General features: G+C 36.7%; 1 protein-coding gene across 2 annotated transcripts; it reads right to left on the reverse strand.

Annotated features, from left to right (window-relative positions):
- Positions 1-1,160: 1,160 nt before the first annotated feature.
- snpha (syntaphilin a) lies at positions 1,161-21,009 on the reverse strand. 2 transcript variants are annotated; one of them, XM_073819928.1, is made up of 5 exons: positions 20,875-21,009; positions 13,891-13,993; positions 13,569-13,694; positions 7,801-7,950; positions 1,161-5,402 (listed from the first exon to the last, which is right to left on the reverse strand). In XM_073819928.1, the coding sequence occupies exons 2-5, from the start codon at positions 13,932-13,934 to the stop codon at positions 4,103-4,105; spliced, it is 1,620 nt and encodes a 539-aa protein (XP_073676029.1). In that variant the 5' UTR covers positions 13,935-13,993; positions 20,875-21,009; the 3' UTR covers positions 1,161-4,102. The 2 variants fall into 2 exon arrangements, with proteins under 2 accessions (XP_073676029.1, XP_073676028.1); XM_073819927.1 differs by having other exon boundaries at positions 13,569-13,697.
- Between the last annotated feature and the right edge of the window lie 1,339 nt (positions 21,010-22,348).

A 22,348-nucleotide genomic window follows, 5' to 3' on the forward strand; every position in this document is an offset into this window, starting at 1 on the left:
TTGAAAATGTAGAATCTGAGGGTGCAAAAAAATGTAAATATTGAGAAAATCACCTTTAAAGTTGTCCAAATGAAGGTCTTAGCAATGCATATTACTAATCAAAAATTAAGTTTTGATATATTTATGGTAGAAAATTTACAAAATAGATTCATGGAACATGATCTTATGAATCTAATGATTTTTGGCATAAAAGAAAAATAGATAATTTTGACCCATACCCATTTTTGGCTATTGCTACAGATATACCTGTGCTACTTAAGACTGGTGGGAGGGACCAGGATCACACACACACACACACACACACACACACACATATATATAACAAAAAAAAAAAAAAAAAATTATACTGTCTCCAAGCTTTTAAATGATCTAGGCCCGGTTTCCCAGACAGGGCTTAGACTAAGCCAGGATTAGACCATAGTTCAATTAGGACATTTAAGTAATTTTTATAAACATGCTTAGAAAAAAACATTACAGGTGTGCATCTTGAGACAAAACAAAGGCACTGATATATTTTAAAATCAATCAGTGCAATTTTATTTCAGTTGAAACAACTCAGACTTACATTTTAGTCTAGGACTAGGCTTAAGCCTTGTCTGCGAAACCGGGCCCTAGTGTATAATGTTAAGCTTTTCATTTAAGATAAATGCTGATCTTTGGATCTTTCTATTCACCAAAGAACCCTGATGTACTCAAATGTACTCAACTGTTTTAAATATTGATAATAATACATGTTCTTGAACAGCAAATCAGCATATTATGATTTCTGAAGGATCATGTGACACTGAAGACTGAAGTAATGATTCTAAATATTTATCGTTGATCACAGGAATAAATTACATTTTAAAATATAATCAATTAGAAAGCAGTTATTTTTAAATAATAAAAATATATCACAATTTTACTGCGTTTGCTGTATTTTGGATCAAATAAATGCAGGCTTGGTGAGCAGAAGAGAACATTAGAAAAAATCTTACTGTTCAAAAACATTTGACTGGTAGTGTACATGTTGTAAGTCATTAGGATTTCATATTGTGTCTTGTAGTCGCTCTAAATCCCTCTCTGCATAACTGAATAATAAACATCTATTATGTTCTGATTGCCTGTAGGAGAGGACAGGGTGTAAATAATAAAATAAAGTCATTAGCACAACAGAAGCCTTGTCATTTTAATGAAACACCTTTATTTTTGAGGGGCAACTGAATCAATCCAAATTTACAATTAGAGTTGAGTGTTGATAGGCTCTGTCTAAATACACAATCATATTTTGCAGCGAGGCTGTTCAAATCAGGATGAGTTGTTTATTCAAATGTCTATTTGAAACAGAATCTACAGTATCTCACAAAAGTGAGTACAACCCCCATATTTCAGCAACCATTTTAGTATATCTTAAAGTACAATACTATAGAAATGAAACTTGGATATATTTTAGAGTAGTCAATGTGCAGCTTGTATAGCAGTATAGATTTACTGTCCCCTGAAAATAACTCAACATACAGCCATTATTGTCAAAATAGCTGGCAACAAAAGTGAGTACACCCTAAGTGATAACAGCAGTATGTTGTTTAACCATGCAAAGTCACATGTCCTGTTCATCATGTTTATGTTTTTGTCTGCTTGACAGGACCATACAAAGTCGTCTATCTTGTATTAAAGCAGTTAAAATTAGGTGCTTTAAGTGCAATTGTCTTATACTGACAACTGGATGTTCAACATGGCATCTCATGGCAAAGAACCTGTCTTCAAAAAATAGCATGAGTGCTGCCAGCATTGCTTTAAAGGTTGCAGAAGTAGAAGGTCAGCTTGTCAGTGCTCAGACCATACAACAAGTCATTTTGCATAGGCGTCATCCCAAAAGGAAGCCTCATCTGAAGCTGGCTCACTAGAAAGCCTACAAACAGTTTGCTGAAGACAACCTGTCCAAGAGCATGAATTACAAGAACCTGAGATCTGACGAGACCAAGATAAAGTTGTTTGGCTCAATGATTTTTTTTATTTCCAAGTTTAATTTCTATAGTATTGTCCCTTGAAGATATGCTAAAATGGTTGCTGAAATGTGAGGGGTGTACTCACTTTTGTGACATACTCTATAAGATCACCAATAATTAACTACAAGTTGTTATTGTGCTGACATGCATTCTAAGCCCTTAAAATAATCTACTGGAACTCCATGATTATCCAGATTTTTTCTTTTGTGCTACTTTAGAGAAACAGAAGCATTTGCTCTACAAATGCATGAATTAATTGCAAGTATTTTCACTAATAGAGTTTACTGAAATCTGGCAGCATGCAACAGTAAAAGACCCATTTGTTTTGAAAAGTGATGTAGAGATTAAAAACTAGCCTATTATGACAATAGATTTACATTTTCACAACTATTGTTCTATATATAAACCTTTGTTTTGTTTTTTCTAATGAATGAATGTTTTGACATGGGATTCTGCTAATTTTACATCCTCTCTAGTATAATACACCTGAGTTCCACCTGAGACTGAGTTTAAAAGAACAGAAAAATCTACCACCCGGAGAACAGATTCATAAAGTCATCCTAGGTCATTACCTTCCATTGCTTCATCAATGAGATCTGGCATTTTTGAACATTATTATCTACAGTTCAAAGACTTTCATAAATATTGAGCAAATAGCAGTTTCTTTTTGCTCATATTAAGAATACACGTGTAAATGATAAAACTAACAACTTGAGTAGTTGAGTAGTAGTATAATGTGAAAAGTTAAGTTTCTTATGAAATGAGATGGATTGGCACAATGGTTTCTTATAAACAGGTATGTAAAGGTTTAAAATTTGAAAACTGAGCACTGCTAATTTGTTGCGCTATGTTTCTATGTTTTTTTTTAAGAACAATTCACAGCAATGTCTATAGCCTACCTAAAGTTACACTACCAGTCAAAAGTTTTTAAAAGTTTGTTTATTTGATCCAAAATACAGCAAAAGCAGTAATATTGTGAAATATTTTTATTATTTAAAATAACTTTTTAACTCTTTTTTAATATATTTTCAAATGTAATTTATTCCTGTGATCAAAGCTACATTTTCAGCATCATTAGAAATCCTTTAGAAATCATTCTAATATGCTGATTTGCTGTTCAAGAAACATTTATTATTATCAATATTTAAAACAGCTTTTTTCAGGATTCTCATAACAGACATTATAACATTACACACTATACAATTCAAAAGCTTGGAGTCAGTATTTTTTTAGTTTTTTGGGGGGAAAGAAATGATAAAAATTTATACTTTTATTTAGCAAGGATGCTGTAAATTGATCAAAAGTGATGATAAAGACATTCATATTCTTACAAAATATTTGCTGTTCTTCTGAACTTTGTATTCATCAAAGAAACCTGAAAAAAATCCACTCAGCTGCTTTGAACATAATAATAATAATAATTAATGTTTTTTAAACAACAAATCAGAATATTACAATGATTTTGGAAGGATCATGTGACTGGAGTAATGATGCTAAAAATTCAGCTTTGAAATCACAGGAATATATTACATTTTAGAATATATTCAAATAGAAAGCAGTTATTTTGAATAGTAAAATGTTTCAAAATTTTACTGTTTTTGCTGTTCTTTTTAGACCAAATACTGTAAATGCAGGCTTGGTGAGCAAATAAATTTTTTAAAAAAAAACAAACAAAAAAACTTGAATGGTAGTGTACTTGCACATTTTTTCTTGTGAACTGCCCTCACTTGCAGAATGAATTTAGCTCAATAGAACAGAATTATATTTCAAGGCGTTTCATTATTATTATTATCATTATTTGATTTCTTTTTAAGGCTTAAACAACATCTGTACACTGTGGCTTCTCTGCTCAGCTTGGACTCTTTGTAGCTACGTTTGACTCTGTACTGCCTGCTGAGCTTCTGTTAGGAAAGGGAGGAAATGAATCAGATAAGCGAACCAGAAGGAAAAGAAAAACAAATGGTGGAAATGACCAACAGCCTTGAAACTTTTGTCTCAAACAAGCATTGGTGTGACGGATTCAGGCCTCCTTGGTTGAAAAAACAAACTAAAGGACAGAGAGTCCACTCGAGATCCAGTTAAAAGTTTTTGATGGTACCATAATGCTAAAGTTATTAGATAGGAGTCGCTCTTCCTGTTCCTGAGGGACCGCGACCACGGCCACTGCCAACCCTTCTCAGAGAGTGCAGTGCAACGGCACAGCAACCACGCAAAAGGGAGCCCATGTTGTACACTGGCATGCCTTCATTCCGCGATCCCCGGCAAAGCCACGCCAGTGTGGGAACTACAGGAACGGTCACTGCTAAGAGGTCAATCAGGAAATAACGGCTCCAGTGGCTTCTCTGAGGCGGAGCTGACTCTGTGTCCTCCCCCACTCCATCTTCATCATTGACTTTTACTACCGCTGCTTCCTGTGGTGATACCTCAAGAGGTGGTGACGCTCTGGGACAAGGTTGTTGAACCTGTGGCTTCGTCAGCATAGTTGGCGTCGTTGCTGAAGACGTAAATTCAACTGTGCTGTCTAGCGGCAAAGTTTCTGTGATGTACGACATCTGAACAGGAGAAGTCGTTGCAGAGGATGGTGAAAACACCTGCGGTTCTGCTAGGGTGACGTCTGGTGCACAAGTTGCTGAAGTGATGACGCTCAATTCCTCACCTCCGCCTTCTTCGGAAATCCAGGTTATGGTGGGGCTGCAGGCTTGTGAACGATACCCTGGCCTGTCGCTGACCTCCGATGCACTAGGGGGCGCTGGTGGTGGAGGAGGAGGTGAAGGAGGAGGTGGTGCTTCCTCTTGTGGGAGGTGCAAAAACAAATGGTGGTGTGGGAGGTAGGTATGCGGAGCACAGCTGCAGTTGTTGTTAACAGCATGGCAGGATCGGCTAATGGGCAACACCGTCTCTCCGCTGCACAATCTCTCGTAGGTAGAGGACCGCGACAAAGTGGAGCATAGCGTTGTGTGCGGGACTTGCTCAGACAGTAGAGCAGCTTCCAGAAGTAAATGAGTGCGTCCGTCCCCTCTTGGTAACGTCATCGCACCTCTGTTAGCGGGAATGTAGCGATCAGAACGTACGTTTCCGTTGCGATCTGTAGCGCCAGGTGACATGTCACTGCTCAGCCTGGTGAAGGTGGCACTGCGACTCATTGTGTGGGCCGGAGAGCAGCCACAAGACCTGGATGCCCCAAATCGTGGGCCTATCCTACCGACACCTAGACCTTCAGACTTACAGTCGTGTTGATCTGCCTCACGGGCCCCCAGATTGGTTTTAACGGTTTCCACAGCCTGCTGAAGCTGCCGGATCTCCTTCCGGGCCTCTTTTAGGGCCAGTTGGGCCTCTATACGATGACATTCCTCTTCGATCCAATCCTCCTGCATCCGAGTCAGCTGCATCCGTAACTCCTCGATCTCAGAGTCTCTGTCATGGTTTAAAAAACAAAACAAGGGTATAGAAATAAATCTAACGCTGTGTCCGAAATAACATACTGTTCAGTAGGTACTACATTTGATTTGAAACGTACTTCCTGTCCATTAAAAAGTATGTTTGTTTTATTAAAGGGAACATATGATGCAAAATTCACTTTTACATGGTGTTTGCATATAAATGTGTCTTAAGGCCTGTTCACACCAAGGACGATAACTATAAAGATAACGATCAAGATATAGTTCTAAAAATTCTTCTCAATATTAAAGAATAGCAGAGTTTACATCACAGCTATAATGATAAAGGCACCGAGAGACGATATCGTTGGAATCACTTTCAGAATGTTTTTTTTTTTCAGTTGATGGACAATAAAAACATTGACAGCCAATCAGAAACAATCCTGATGTCATGAGCTTGAGAATATAAAGGTTATAACCCAAAGGTTGCGGGTTCGAGTCTCAGATCCGGCAGGGATTGTAGGCGGGGGGAGTGAATGTACAGCACTCTCTCTACCCTTAAAGGAACACTCCACTTTTTTTGGAAATAGGCTCATTCTCCAACTTCCCCCGAGTTAATAAGTTGAGTTTTACCGTTTTGAAATCCATTCAGCCGTTCTCCTGTTCTGGCGATATCACTTTTAGCATAGCTTAGCATAGATCATTGAATCCTATTAGACCAATAGCATCGCGTTCAAAAATGACCAACGAGTTTCCATATTTGTTGTATTTAAAACTTGACTCTTCTGTAGTTATATTGTGTGCTAAGACCGGTGGAAATGCAAAGCTGCGAGTTTCTAGGCTGATAAGATTAGGAACTACACTTCCATTCCGGCGTAATAGTCAAGGAAGTTTGCTGCCGTAATATGGCCGAAGCAGGCGGAGTATTATCAGAAATTAGTTCCCAGCTAGTTTAGCATTTGCACATGTGCTGCGTGGTATTACTGCTCCTGCTTCAGCCATATTACGGCAGCAAACTTCCTTGACTATTACGCCGGAATGGGAGTGTAGTTCCTAATCTTATCAGCCTAGAAAATTGAAGCTTTGCATTTCCACCGGTCTTAGTACACGATATAACTACAGAAGAGTCAAGTTTTAAATAGGAAAAATATCAAAACTCGTTGGTCATTTTTGAACGTGATGCTACTGGTCTAATAGGATTCAATGATCTATGCTAAGCTATGCTAAAAGTGATATCGCCAGAACAGGAGAACGGCTGAATGGATTTCAAAATGGTAAAACTCAACTTATTAACTCGGGGGGAGTTGGAGAATGAGCCTATTTCCAAAAAAAGTGGAGTGTTCCTTTAATACCACGACTGAAGTGAGTCACTGGGCGCCGCAGCGATAGCAATATGGCTGCCCACTGCTCCAGGTGTGTGTTCACGGTGGGTGTGTGTTCACTACTGTGTGTGTGCACTTGGATGGGTTAAATGCAGAGCACAAATTCCGAGTATGGGTCACCATACTTGGCCATACGTCACGTCCTTTCCTTTCCTAAAGCGGCAGATGAGTGTGCGCTTAGAATTTATCTTTAGAACCTTTATAGTTAAAGTTTTTGGTGTGAACGGGCCTTTAGAAGTGTGATACAATCACCTTACAATGATAAAAATCCATTCACTCCTTTGGTTTAATCCCCAAAAAACCTAAACAGTTTACACAATATATTTGCAATGCAGGTGTTTTGTGTTTTGATGTAAAAGTGAACATAACAGTCTTCTTGGGGCAGTCATGGCCTAATGGTTAGAGATTTGTCCTGTAACCCGAAGGTTGTGGGTTCAAGTCTCAGGTCCGGCAGGGATTGTAGGTGGGGGGAGTGAATGTACAGTACTCTTTCCACCCTCAATACCACGACCCTTGAGCAAGGCACCGAACCCCCAACTGCTCCCCGGGCGCCGCAGCAATATGGTTGCCCACTGCTCTGGGTGTGTGTTCACTACTGTGTGTGTGTGTGTGTGGGTGTGGGTGTGCACGTGGCTCGGTTAAATGCAGAGCACAAATTCCGAATATGGGTCACCATACGTCCTTTCCTTTCCTTAAGTCACCACTGGATTAGTTTTGTTTTTCATGGTAACACGCCAGCAAATACACAAAAAACACAAGAAAGGGGTGGGGTGAGCAGTCTTTTTAAAAATCTTTTTAAAGAAACAGATCGCTGTGAACAGAGCTGTTTTTGACAAGGTAAAAAGGGTGTTGTTTTACACAACCACCGAGGAATTTTATCTAAAGTATGTTACAGACAATATCTTAAATGTCCCCTTTAATACCATAAATTCTTTTGTTTGTCTCAGTACGTATCTGCGAAGTAGGATAGGTTCTGCTGTATATCCGCATGTATGATACTCAGGATGTCAGGAAGCTCCACAAACATGTTGACAAAATAAAAGCATTACCAACCGGTCCTGAAGCCTCTCCACATTTTCTTTCAGTCGAGATCGTAAGTGGCGAATACACACTTCCTTCTGCTGCAGTGGGGTGAGATACTGCTCAGGCGCTGGAGGACGGATCCCGTGATTCTCACTACAGGTTGTATACTTTGCCTGCCGTCTGGGTCAAAGAGCAAGAAACATATAATATTTAAATAGAATATATTTAAAACATTAAAGGGATAGTTCACCCAAAAATGAAAATTATGTCATTAATTACTCAGCCTCATGTTGTTCCAAATCAGTAAGACACAGTTTAAGTGATTTTTGATGAAATCCGAGAGCTTTCTGACCCTGAACACTGCATTGGTCCAAATATAGAATGACCCCCCTTTTTCAAGATGTATCTTTTGCAAAAAGGTTTTTTGAAAACCAAATTGTGTTATATATACAGTCAAGCCCAAAATTATTCATACCCCTTGCAAATTCTGACTTAAAGTTACTTTTATTCAACCAGCAAGTTTTTTTTTTTTATTATTGGAAATGACACAGACGTCTCCCAGAAGATAATAAGACGATGTACAAGAGGCATCATTGTGGAAAAAATTATTACTCATCTTTTATTTACATTTGAACAAAAAGTGGCATGTCCAAAATTATTCATACCCTTCTCAATAATCAATAGAAAAGCCTTTATTGGCTATTACAGCAATCAAACGCTTCCTATAATTGCTCACTAGCTTTTTGCATGTCTCCACTGGTATTTTTGCCCATTCATCTTTAGCGATGAGCTCCAACTCTTTCAGGTTGAAGGGTCTCCTTGCCATCACCCTGATCTTTAGCTCCCTCCACAGATTCTCAATTGGATTTAAGTCAGGACTCTGGCTGGGCCACTGCAAAACATTAAAGTTTTTGTCTGCTAACCATTTCTTCACCACTTTTGCTGTGTGTTTTGGGTCGTTGTCGTGCTGAAATGTCTACTGGTGCACAAGGCCAAGTTTCAAAACATTAGGTTCCCACCACCATGTTTGACAGTGGGGATGGTGTTCTTAGGGTTGAAGGCTTTTCCTTTTTTACGCCAAATGAAGGCTACATTATTGTGGCCAAACAATTCAATTTTTGTTTCATCTGACCATAAAACAGAAGACCAGGGGCCGGATTCACGAATATCTTCTTAAGAAATAAATTAAGAAATTTCTTAAGATAAATTCTAAGAAGTTTGTAAGAATGTTCTTAAGTGCAATTCTTGAAAAAATCTTAAGAAGTTCTCAAATATGTTCTTAAGAACATCTTAATTTTTTTTTCTTAAGAAAAAAATTATACATCTACCTGAGTGAATACATGGCTAAAGACGCATTTATAAACACTTCAACGACTTTTTTGCGGTTTCTGCAGATTATCCTAATAATCATAAGCACGCACATTTTCATCACGAACTTGACTGGCGCTCGGCTTCATGTTTTTAATGCGCCGTGTTTTTGAACCGTTACTTTGAAAGGGTCTGTCTTAAGCTTCCGGTATGTGTGTGCGCTGCTACAGCAAACGCGTCCTGCACATATGCGCTAAATACGGCCAAAAATTATGACGTATTTATCGGCCAAGTAAAATAAAAAATGTTTAATTAAATCTCCCTATCTGACTCGATTTTGTAGAGTTGCTACTAAGTTTTGATGTCGGCAAAAAGTAGGGTCATACACAGATCACTGTTTACATTATCAGTCATCGCTGTCACTTCAGCGAACTCGTGCTCATCTCTATTAATAGTCCTAATATGTATTATATGTAGCTAGTAGTGTTGCAATGCTTAAATATAACAGTTAATTTGAAATAACCCAATAAATTAATTAAATAATTCTTACTATTTGGGATTTAAGACAAGTCTCGGGCTATCCTAACTTTAAGAAGTTATTTACGATGGTTCTTAAGAAGATTCTTTTTAATAATTTGAATTTTCTTAATTTTTGTCTTAAGAACAATCTTAAGTAAAAGGATAAGAATATTCTTAAGACGATTTTTTGGGGAATACAAAATATTCTTAACTTTTTTCTTATTTAAAAAAATAAGAAGAAAATGGCAGTTAAGAAGAAAATTCTTCTTAAGAATGTTTCATGAATCTGGCCCCAGAGGTCTTCTTCTTTGTCCAGATGAGCATTTGCAAAGGCCAAGCGGGCTTTTGTGTGCCTTATCTGGAGAAGTGGTGTCCTCTTTGGTCTGTGTCCGTGGAACCCAGCGGTGTGCAGTGTCTGTTGGACTGTCTGCCTTGAGATGTTGCCACCAGCAGAGCCCAGATTCATCAGGATGGCCTTGGTGGTGATTCTTGGATTCTTTTTTTCCTCTCTCACTATCCTCCTGGCCAACACAGGTGTCACTTTTGGCTTCCAACTACGTCCTCTGAGATTTTTTACAGTTTGGAACGTCTTGTATTTTTTAATAATACTTTGCACTGTAGCCACTGGAACTTCAAAACATTTAGATATGGTCTTATAGCCCTTTCCCAACTTGTGAGCAGCCACAATGCGCAGCCGCAGGTCCTCAGTGAGCTCCTTAGCCATGACTGTCCACAAACCAACAGCAGAGAGCTTCTGTTTTTCACCTGTTGAGTTGATTAAAACAGCTGTTCCCAATGAATCAGGGTAATTAGGATACTTTAGAACAGCTTGGACTATTTGGAATGGTATAGAACTTTGGATTTTCCCATAGACTGTGACAGCAAAGGGTATGAATAATTTTGAACGTGACACTTTTTGTTCAAATGTAAATAAAAGCTGAGAAATATCTTTTTCCACAATGATTCCTCTTGTATTATCTTTTGGGAGAAGCCTGTGTCATTTCCGGTTAAAAAAAAAAAAAAAAAACTTGCTGGTTGAATAAAAGTAACTTTAAGACAGAATTTGCCAGGGGTATGAATAATTTCGGCCTTGACTGTATAATTAGAATATATTTAACACAATAAAGGGATAGTTCACCCAAACTTACATTACATCACATTACATTACGTATTTCTTGGCACGCACGTTTTACGCATATTTGGTGCCACCTATTTTTTGGGTGTAATAATGACATGTCAAAGTCTTATATTATACCTTAAATATAAGATGACAGAATTTTGTATTGTATTTCCAACAAAAAAAAACAAAATTGTCTTATATTCGGGCCAATATGGTACTTTTTGCGTGCAAAGAAAACAAAGATAATCAATTTATTTAACGATTTCCGTGTCAGGAAACTGGTGCAACACTCACAGTGTAAATTTGTGCAACAAGGATGTTTACCCATCTCATTTGCACAAAAAGCAATGCATTATCATTTTCTTCTTCGTGATCACTACTTAACAGCTATTTAATCATTATTTGACATAAGTTTATTCATGATCACGACTTTTTTCCATGTATTCAACATAACAGAATCTTGTTTTTTATTGTTCTTAATACAGCAAAAGCTTGTGTAATCTCTCAGTATCAGTGAACTAATTGGTTTTCACATTGATCGCACATTCACTCTGAAGCTGAAATAGCTCTGTGAGTGCGAGCGACTGCCAACTTCCCCATCAGTGTCCCACACTTGAGAAGCTGTCAGGTCTGCAATTTTACTGTCAAAGACAACATTGCACCCCCAAACATTTGGTCAGGGTTTGTTGCCAGGCAATAAATGGCATTGGCAAAGATATTAACTTGCATTCAAAACCATTCACAAAAATGACATTGATTCAATTGAGATTTACAGCAAAAGGGAGGATTTTCAGTGAATAACAGCTATTGTATGATTTTAGCTGACCTTGAATATAATGTGCAGGTACTATGAACTACTTTCGCTGGTGCTTTGTGTAATGCATAATAACCCTAATATCCAATATACCAATCAGACTTATGATTTTCCTAAAAATAACGATTAATTTTCATTGACGGAATGTTCAAATGAGCCAACACTATTCAGACTCAAAGACTTAATGAAGCTTCCATTCCATTCTATTTAACTATCTAGACAAACATAGCAACTAGAATCATGCTAGTAACTTGCTAATCATGCTAGAAACATGCTAGTAACTTGCTAATCATGTTAGTAACTTGCTAATCATGCTAGCAACATGCTAGTAGCTTGCTAATCATGCTAGAAACATGCTAGTAACTTGTCAGTCACGCTAATGTTATGCTAGTAACTTGCTAATCATGCTAGCAACATGCTAGTAACTTGCTAATCATGCTAGAAACATGTTAGCAACTTGTCAATCATGCTAGAAACATGCTAGTAACTCCTCAGTCATGCTAATGTAATGCTAGTAACTTGCTAAGCATGCTAGCAACATGCTAGTAATTTGCTTATCATGCTACAAACATGCTAGTAAATTGTTAGTCATGCTAAAGTCATGCTAGCAACATGCTAGTAGCTTGTTAAAAATGTTAGAAACATGCTAGTAACTTGTCAGTCATGCTAATGTCATGCTAGCGACATGCTAGTAGATTGTTAAAAATGTTAGAAACATGCTAGTAACTTGTCAGTCATGCTATTGTCATGCTAGTTACTTGCTAATCATGCTGGAAACATACTGGTAACTTGTCAGTCATGCTAATGTCATGCTAGCGACATGCTAGTAGCTTGTTAAAAATGTTTGAAACATGTTAGTAACTTGCTAATCATGCTGGAAACATGCTAGTAACTTGTCAGTCATGCTAATGACATGTAAATAACGTGCTAATCATGCTAGCAACATGCTAGTAACTAGCTAATCATGTTACAAACATGCTGACTCGTCAGTCATGCTAATGTTGTGCTAGTAACTTGCTAATCATGCTAGAAACATGTTAGCAACTTGTCAATCATGCTAGAAACATGCTAGTAACTTGTCAGTCATGCTAACGTCATGCTAGTAACTTGCTAATCATTCTAGCAACATGCTAGTAACTTGCTAATCATGCTAGAAACATCCTAGTAAATTGTCAGTCATGCTAATGTCATGCTAGCGACATGCTAGTAAATTGTTAAAAATGTTAGAAACATGCTAGTAACTTGTCAGTCATGCTAATGTCATGCTAGCGACATGCTAGTAGATTGTTAAAAATGTTAGAAACATGCTAGTAACTTGTCAGTCATGCTATTGTCATGCTAGTTACTTGCTAATCATGCTGGAAACATACTGGTAACTTATCAGTCATGCTAATGACATGTAAATAACATGTTAATCATGCTAGAAACATGTTAGCAACTTGCTAATCATGCCAGAACATGCTAGTAACTTGTCAGTCATGCTAATGACATGGAAATAACGTGCTAGTCATGGTAGAAACATGCTAGCAACTTGCTAATCATGTTAGAAACATGCTAGAAACTTTTTAATCATGTTAGAAACATGCTAGCAACTTGCTAATCATGTTAGAAAAATGCTAATGACATGTTAGTAACGTCCTAATCATGCTAGAAACATGCTAATAACATGCAAATAACTTGCTAATCATGCTAGAAACATGCTAGCTACTTGCTAATGACATGCTAATAATGCAAGTAACATGTTAATTATGCTAGCTACTTGTTAATGACATGCTAGACAAATGTTAGAATCATGCTAACTACATTCTAATCACGGTAGCAACACGCTAATCATCTAATCTATCTATATAAAGTTCAAAACGTTAAGCTTTTACAGCTGCTTTCAACTTTCAAGCTAGGCTTTCTCAAGCCAACCTAAAGTTTTTTTTATCTAGTTCTATTTTAGTACTGTACTTTTTGCCACCATACAGAATCTAGAACACGACCCTGATAGAGACAAATCTAATGTGTCTTTGAGTGAGTGTGTGTGTCGCTCACCGTGGTGTGGCTGGGTTGGAGCGTGGTACAGTATTGCTCTCTGTGCACTTGCAGGACGCTGCTGAGTAACCGCTACGGACAGACGAGTCTCCATGCGAGTGTCGAGTGCTGCTTGGGGCAGCAGGCCTTCTGTGACACACACACACAGTGACAGCTGAGTTCTGACGTCCATATCAAACAGGCTGTCACCGTGAAAAGTTTTACACTGGAATACTGGATGTGTTTTAAAGGAAGTGGCACTACATGAATATGGCACATTATAATAATTAGATAACTTTCAGTGTGTTTAATTGTGTATGTTAAAGGAGAAGGACAGCATTACCTGCGGGAACCAGCAGATGGCCTTCGGTTCGCTGAGAGGGACATGGGTGAGGACTGACACCTTGTAACGGCACAATTACAAGGATACCTCAGGACAGATCTCTCTAGGACACACACACCACAAAATATGAAACACACACACACACACACACACACACACACACACACACACACACAAAAAAAAAAACATTTAAATGACACTTGGCTACTTAAATGGCTACTTAAAGGGAAAGGGACCTTATTAACAGAGCACAAAAGGGTCAAATTATATTTTAAGAGACTTACTGACTGTAACACACCTCTTTATAAAACAATTTCCTTTTTTTAATGCATGTTTCTGCATGTTGAACATTCATTTTATTAATGGAAAAATGGTTTTCTAATACAAATAAGCAGTGAGATTTAAGAGATAAGAGAGATAAGAGATTTTTCCTATTTTCACCAAGACTGCATTGACCTGTTCAAAAATACACTAAAAACAGTAATATTCCAAAATATTACACTTTAAAATTATATAAAAAATAATATATATATTTTTTAAATTTCTATTTAAAAATACATATTTTAAAATATAATTTATTCCCATGATTGTAAATCTAAATTTTCAGCATCATTACTTCAGTGTCACGTGATTGTTCAAAAAATCATTCTAATACGTCTGATATTCTAATATCTGCGCAAGAAACATTTCTTATTATTATCAATGTTGAAAACAGTTGTGCTGCTTCATTTTTTCTTTTCTTTTTTTCAGGATTCTTTGAACAGAACAAAACAGAAAGTAAAAAAGCATTTGTTTAAAAGCATTTATTTATTTATTTTATAGAATTATTAATAGAACTACAAAATAGTATACGATTTCGATTCTTCATCAAAATACCAGGAAAGTTGCATTACACTGACAGTTTTTGACCTTGTTCCTCCATAAAAATGTACGAATTGCACTGTTTATGTATTTTTCATTGACCCAAAAGAACAATGTTCACACTGTTATTTCCTTAAGAATTAAAGTAAATGAGACGGGGACAGCCAAGCTAAAAAAAAAAAAAAAAAAAAAGTGAAGAACAGACTGAAACTACACTGCAAAAAATACTTATCTTACTTAGTATTTTTGTCTTGTTTCAAGTCAAAATATCTAAAAATTCTTAAATTCAGATACATTTACTAGATAAGAAAAATATATTATATATATTATTTTACTTACCCCACTGTCAGATCATTTTTATAAATTTAAATATTATTCTCTTATGTGGCCTATATGTAAATGTCTTTTATGTGAAATATCTTATTCAGGTCAGTACTAAAAAAAATCAGCTTAACAAAAATGTAGCTTAAAACAATTCAAATTATCTGCCAGTGGGGGGTAAGTAAAATATTCTTAAAACAGGAGTATTTTTACTTATCCCACTGTCAGATAATTTTATTTGTTTTAGGGCAAACTGAACTTAATTTAGTTTGTTTTTTTTACCATTTTGAACAAAGCCATGACTTCAAAAGAGTTTCAATATAGTGCATGAATAAATTTTATGGTGCTTTTTGTCACTTTTGGAACTTGACAACTTCAGTCTCCATTTACTCACACTGTATGTAAAAGAACGGCATAAAGATTCTGGTAAATTCCATGAGGAAAGTTAGGAGAGTTTAAAATAACACAAGGTTGAGTGAGTATAAGTGAGTCTAAAAGTTGCTAGTTAACCATTTGATAGCCACAAACGAGAGTGTTTATCTGGAGACTCTGTAACTTTGCATCCCACTAAAATACCAAATCCAAAAAGACACATGCCAGACAATATTAGATTCCCACAGATGCTGAACAGAAACCAACAGAGAGCATTTCATTCTGGATGCCACATGACTCACAAGAAAATAAATGCTTATGCAAACCAAGTATTCAGAACAATAAACAAAATCAGCTAGACAAAGACACACACATACAGTACAGCTGATGGATTCTTTCACACTTTGAACTGAGCTATTCACACACTCACAGAAACACGGATTGTTTCTGCGGTGCATGCAATGGTGACATGAGTGACAAGAGTGTGGGTGTGATTGACGTAACACTGGCTGCCATGACAAAGCTGGTGTGAACTACTGTTTCATGCCCTTTTGCATTATTCTAATGCATGTTTAATGCATTTTTTTTTCTAATTAGAGGCATGGCAATTATTATTACAACTGTTGATTGTACTCTAAAAATGGGTTTTTAAATGTGCTTGTACTCTGACTGAACTGTGATTTAAATATTTGAATGATTATGCAAACATGGTTAATGTGTGGGATTTATATTTTTTCTAGTTTATAATGCACATTTGATGAAAGAGCTCAGGATATTTAATCCTAGTGACTTTTTTGGACTCAGTTTTACAGTGTTTAGAGCTGAGACTACATCTCTGAAAAAGGCTTATTTTTGTTCACAATGTGCACAACGACAAAAACGAAAAAAGCTTTTTCTAGCATGACCCCGTTCTGATTTGCTGAGAAAAGATGATATTTTATATGCATTCAATGTGTAAAGTAACATTATCTGACATTTCCTTCACAACAAATAAGCAGAAAGTGTATGATATTTAAGTTGACTTAGTTTATTTAGCTCCCGAGAGCATCTGTCAGGCAACAGGGTTCAAGTCAGGACATCACATGAGGTTTCTGCTACATGAACATGAACACAGACACACGCACACACACACTATATCTGGAGCTGCCGGTGTTATATACAGATTGAGAGTAAGAATCCATATGTTTCAGTCTAAATCATTGCAGCTTTAAAGAGACATGTGTTCATCCAAAAAAGAACCTCTCAAAATATTCTCTCTCTACTGCTCACTTTCATCTCTGTCTGCATTTATCTGAACAATCTCTTTTTTTTATTGCAGCACCTTTTGTTACTATATGGATGAACTGTTTATGTTACACCAATCATTTTTAATTTTAGATACTGAACCCTCTTCTTAATAAATGTAAATCTCAATATACATAATACAATTGGAGTCAGCCTACACTAAAAAAAACCCTGAATTTTCTTTATTTAAATATGTAAAAGAGTATAAAGTAAACAGGATATTTCAGAATTTGACAAATCTATGCTATAAAGCTATAAATGCCAAAAAGTTATATAAATGCGACTCTGGACCACAAAACCAGTCTTAAGTAGCACAGGTATGCAGGTGCATCTCAATAAATTAGAATGGCGTGGAAAAGTTCATTTGTTTCAGTAATTCAACTCAAATTGTGAAACTTGTGTATTAAAGAAATTCAGTTCACACAGACTAAAGTAGTTTAAGCCTTTGGTTCTTTTAATTGTGATGATTTGGCTCACATTTAACAAAAACCCACCAATTCACTATCTCAACAAATTAGAATACTTCATAAGACCAATAAAAAAACATTTTTAAAGAACTGTTGGCTTTCTGGGTAGTATGTTCATTTACTGTATATGGACTCAATACTTGGTAGGGGCTCCTTTTGCTTTATTTGTGGCATGGAGGTGATCAGTCTGTGGCACTGCTGAAGTGGTATGAAAGCCCAGGTTTCTTTGACAGTGGTCTTCAGTTCATCTCTTCACAATACCCCGTAGATTCTCTATGGGGTTCAAGTCTGGTGAGTTTGCTGGCCAGTCAAGCACACCAAGACTATGGTCATTTAACCAACTTTGGTGCTTTTGGCAGTGTGGGCAGGTGCCAAATCCTGCTTGAAAATAAAATCAGCATCTTTAAAAAGTCTTGGTGATTTTGGTTTTAAAAAAACACAGTGAACCAACACCAGCAGATGACATTAAACCCCAAATCATCACAGACTGTGGAAACTTAACACTGGACTTTAAGAAACTTGGGCTATGAGCTTCTCCACCCTTCCTCCAGACTCTAGGACCTTGGTTTCCAAATAAAATACAAAATTTGCTCTCATCTGAAAAGAGGACTTTGGACCACTGGACAACAGTCCATTTCTTCTTCTCCTTAGCCCAGGTAAGACACCTCTGACATTGTCTGTGGTTCAGGAGTGGCTTAACAAGAGGAATACGACAACTGTAGCCAAATTCCTGACCCATCTGTGTGTGGTGGCTCTTGATGCCTTGACCCCAGCCTCAGTCCAATTCTTGTGAAGTTCACCCAAATTCTTGAATCAATTTTGCTTGACAAGCCTCTCAAGAATGCAGATCTCTCGGTTGGTTGTGCATCTTTTTCTTCCACACTTTTTCCTTCCACTCAACTTTCTGTTAACATGCTTGGATACAGCACTCTGTGAACAGCCAGCTTCTTTGGCAATGAATGTTTGTGGCTTACCCTCCTTGTGAAGGGTGTCAATAATTGTCTTCTGAACAACTGTCAGATCAGCAGTCTTCCCCATGATTGTGTAGCCTAGTGAACCAAACTGAGAGACCATTCTGAAGACTCAGGAAACCTAATTTGTTGAGATAATGTGAATTGGTGGGTTTTTGTTAAATGTGAACCAAGTCATCACAATTAAAAGAACCAAAGACTACTTCAGTCTGCGTGCATTAAATTTATTTAATACACAAGTTTCACAATTTGAGTTGAATTACTGAAATAAATGAACTTTTCCACAACATTCTAATTTATTGAGATGCACCTGTATTAGCAATAGCCAAAATACATTGTATGGCTCAAAATGATACATTTTTCTTTTATGCCAAAAATCATTAGGATATTAAGTAAATATTATGTTCTATGAAGATATTTTGTAAATGTCCTACTGTAAATATATCAAAACATAAAGGAGAAGTACACTTCCAGAACAAAAACCCCCTTAGTCATCCAAGATTTCCATGTCTTTCTTTCTTCAGTCATAAAGTTGAGTAAAACATTTGTTTTTGAAGAAAACATTTCAGGATTTTTCTTCATATAGTGGACTTCTATGGTGCCCCGAGTTTGTACTTACAAAATGCAGTTTAAATGTGGCTTAAAACGATCCCAGCCAAGAAAAAAAGGGTCTTATCTAGCGTTTTTTGTTTTTTTTTCTTCTTGCTTTGCCAGAACTCTTTTCCTGGTTCAGGACAGTTAGGGTATGTCCAAAAACTCCCATCTAATTTTCTCCCTCAGCTTCAAAATCGTCATGCATCGCTGTTTTACCTTTTTTGTTAAGGGTGTTTGATCTTCTTTGCATGTTTACTTTGCAAACACTAGGTCGGTACTTCTGCAGTGATGTGATTTTTGAAGTTGAGGGAGAAAATAAGATGGGAGTTTTTCAACATACCCTAACTGTTCTGAACCAGAGATGCACAGACAACTCATGCACATTGCAGAGAGAGACAAGACGAGCATTCAAGGTTAAAAAGTATACAAATTGTAATTTAAATAAATAAATAAATAAATAACCGAACGTTTCGCTAGATAAGACGCTTTTTCCTCAGCTGGGGTCGTTTACAGTCGCATTTGAGATCGTTTGAGGCCACATTTAAACTCAGTTTTGGAAGTTCAAACTCGGGGCACCATAGAAGTCCACTATATGGAGAGAAATCCTGAAATGTTTTCCTCAAAAAAAAAACAAAAAAACATGACGGTTCTTTATGACTGAAGAAAGAAAGACATGAACATCTTAGATGACAAGGGGGTGAGCACATTATCTGTAAATTTTTGTTCTGGAAGTGAACTTCTTTAATTTTTGATTAGTAATATGCATTGCTAAGAACTTCATTTGGACAACTTTCAAGGCGACTTTTTCAATATTTAGATTTTTTTGCACCCTCAGATTGCAGATTTTCAAATAGTTGTATCTCAACCAAATATTGTCTTATCCTAACAAACTGCAAATATGAAATATTTCTGCAGTATTTCTAATCAAAGTAAATTTGTGATGTTGATCATACAGGCGGCCAGATGTTCTTTGGAACACGTGATCATCTCCTTAATTTGCATTTGCATTTGAAATCGTTTTGATGATAATATAATATATAAAAGAAATACACATTAAATTTGTAAAAAATAAATAAATAAAACAAGCATTTTTACTAGTGGTATTGTTAGTGTCAGAAACATTTTAAAACTATTTGCTTTTTCAGTCATTTTTAATGTTTTTCTAACCATATAAAATATTGTATGTGTAATTATGTGAAAAAAATCCATTATTTCATATACTTAAACTGAATCAATTTAAGCAGCTTCATGTTACCAAAATAATTTCAGATACAAAAGACCTTATAAATAATGCTCAAGTCCATGACAGAATAAGCGCTCAGCTAAAATACTTTTTTAATAAGATAATTTTAAATATTTTAAAATTTTAAATGCGATCACAAATTTTTTTCCCGCAGTTTTGGAGTTTCATCCAGTGTTTCCAGGGCTATTTACTTACTTAATATTTTTCAGGTCTATTTATTTACTTTCATTTGACATTAGCATATGGGTAATATCTGACAGCTACAAGTCACTATGTTATCTGCAGAGACATGGACAGATAGGCTTGGAAAAATAAATTAAATTGAATTAAATTAAATTAAATAAATACATATACACACAAATATGGCCCCACATTTTCAATATCTGGGACATATCCCTGAGTAATTTCTGCCTCACATGATTGTACTGCAATATAACACAAACAAATATATAAAGATTACATTTTTGTTTACAAAGTTCATAAAATGTCCTATATGCACAACTTCCATGTTTTCAGGACCCATGACGTGAGCGGGCCATGACGTCACCGCCCTCCATATGTTGCAGGTAAATCGTCCCTGTGAAGTAAAGGGCACAAGCTGTCTTATGTAACACTCTCTGGTATCAGCAGAACACTCTCCGCCTGTCTGAGACTGAAACGCGGCGCTGCAACAGTGCGTCAGTGACTTTGTTCAGCATAAAACTAAATTACATTATACGCCTTAGACATTATAGCAGGCTGTTGGACGCAGTTACGCATGATACACAAATCACCATGAGGATGAACATTAAGCACCTGTAATAGTTTATCAAACAGCTGCAAGTCGACAGAATTCATGACAGAGAAGTGAACCGGGATGAACGTCACTTACATCCTCCGCTCTTCCGTCGACGGCGCTTTGCAGTATCCCAGTGAAGTTTGTTCATGGATGTTGGCGGTGCCCTGTGCGCGGGCCAGTGATGCGCGCGTCGTCATTTCGCCCGGGTCGGTTGATGGACGGATGATGATGCTGATGCTGCTGCTGCTGCTGATGAGAGCGCGCACGAGACCTGCGAAAGCAGAAACGACGCATTTGCGTGACGCTGCGACGGCGTTTCTTAAAGGGACACGGACCAAATGTTTGAAATTGGAATGGTTATAGCATTAAATCCCCAGTACTATAGTTACAAGCGTTTTTGTTGTACTGTTTGCAAATTATGAGCACAGATTACTGAATCGCTCTTTAGTGGCTTTGGCCATTTTTTACTTGATTGGCGACTGCTTTAAAGGAGTAGTTCACTTTCAGAACAAAAATTTGCAGATAATGTACTCACCCCCTTGTCATCCAAGATGTTCATGTCTTTCTTTCTTCAGTCGTAAGGAAATTATGTTTTTTGAGGAAAACATTTCAGGATTTCTCTCCATATAATGGACTTCTATGGTGCCCCCGAGTTTGAACTTCCAAAATGCAGCTTTAAATGGCTCTAAACCAGGGGTCCCCAAACTTTTTTCTGAGAGGGCCACATAATTTTATTTTCTTTAATGGTGGGGGCAGGTCTGTTTATAAAAGAAAATACTGTGAGCTGGACTGACTACTATTATTATTATTATTATTTTATAATGATTTTACCTGTATTTATTCTACCTTTTAATGCTAGAATAGTTTATTTTGTTATGCACCACACAGACAAATGATCATTTCTATTCAAAAGATATACAGGTGCATCTCAAAAAATTAGAATGTCATGGAAACGTTCATTTATTTCAGTAATTCAACTCAAATTGTGAAACTTGTGTATTAAATAAATTTAATGCGCACAGACTGAAGTAGTTTAAGTCTTTTGGTTCTTTTAATTGTGATGATTTGGCACAAATTTAACAAAAACCCACTAATTCACTCAACAATCTCAACAAATTAGAATATGGTAATCAGATTATCAACTCAAAACATCTGCAAAGGTTTCCTGAGCCGTCAAAATCAGTTCTCTCAGTTTGGTTCACTAGGCTACACAATCATGGGGAAGACTGCTGATCTGACAGTTGTCCAGAAGACAAGCATTGACACCCTTCACTAGGAGGGTAAGCCACAAACATTGCTAAAGAAGCTGGGAAATTTTAGTTTGAAAGCCAACCTTCATGATCAAATACTGATATAAGTAAAACATATATTTAAATTTTTCATATTCAATTTTTCTGTGGCATTGTTCAGAGGGCCGGTCCAAATGTGGGGGCAGGCCGCATACGGCCCGCGGGCCTTAGTTTGGGGACCCCTGCTCTAAACGATCACAGCCGAGAAAAGAAGGGTCTTATCTAGCAAAACGATTGGTTATTTTCAAAAAATAATAATAAAAAAAAATTACAATTTA

The sequence above is a fragment of the Garra rufa genome, chromosome 15 (genome assembly GCF_049309525.1).
Source record: "Garra rufa chromosome 15, GarRuf1.0, whole genome shotgun sequence".
NCBI lineage: Eukaryota > Metazoa > Chordata > Actinopteri > Cypriniformes > Cyprinidae > Garra > Garra rufa.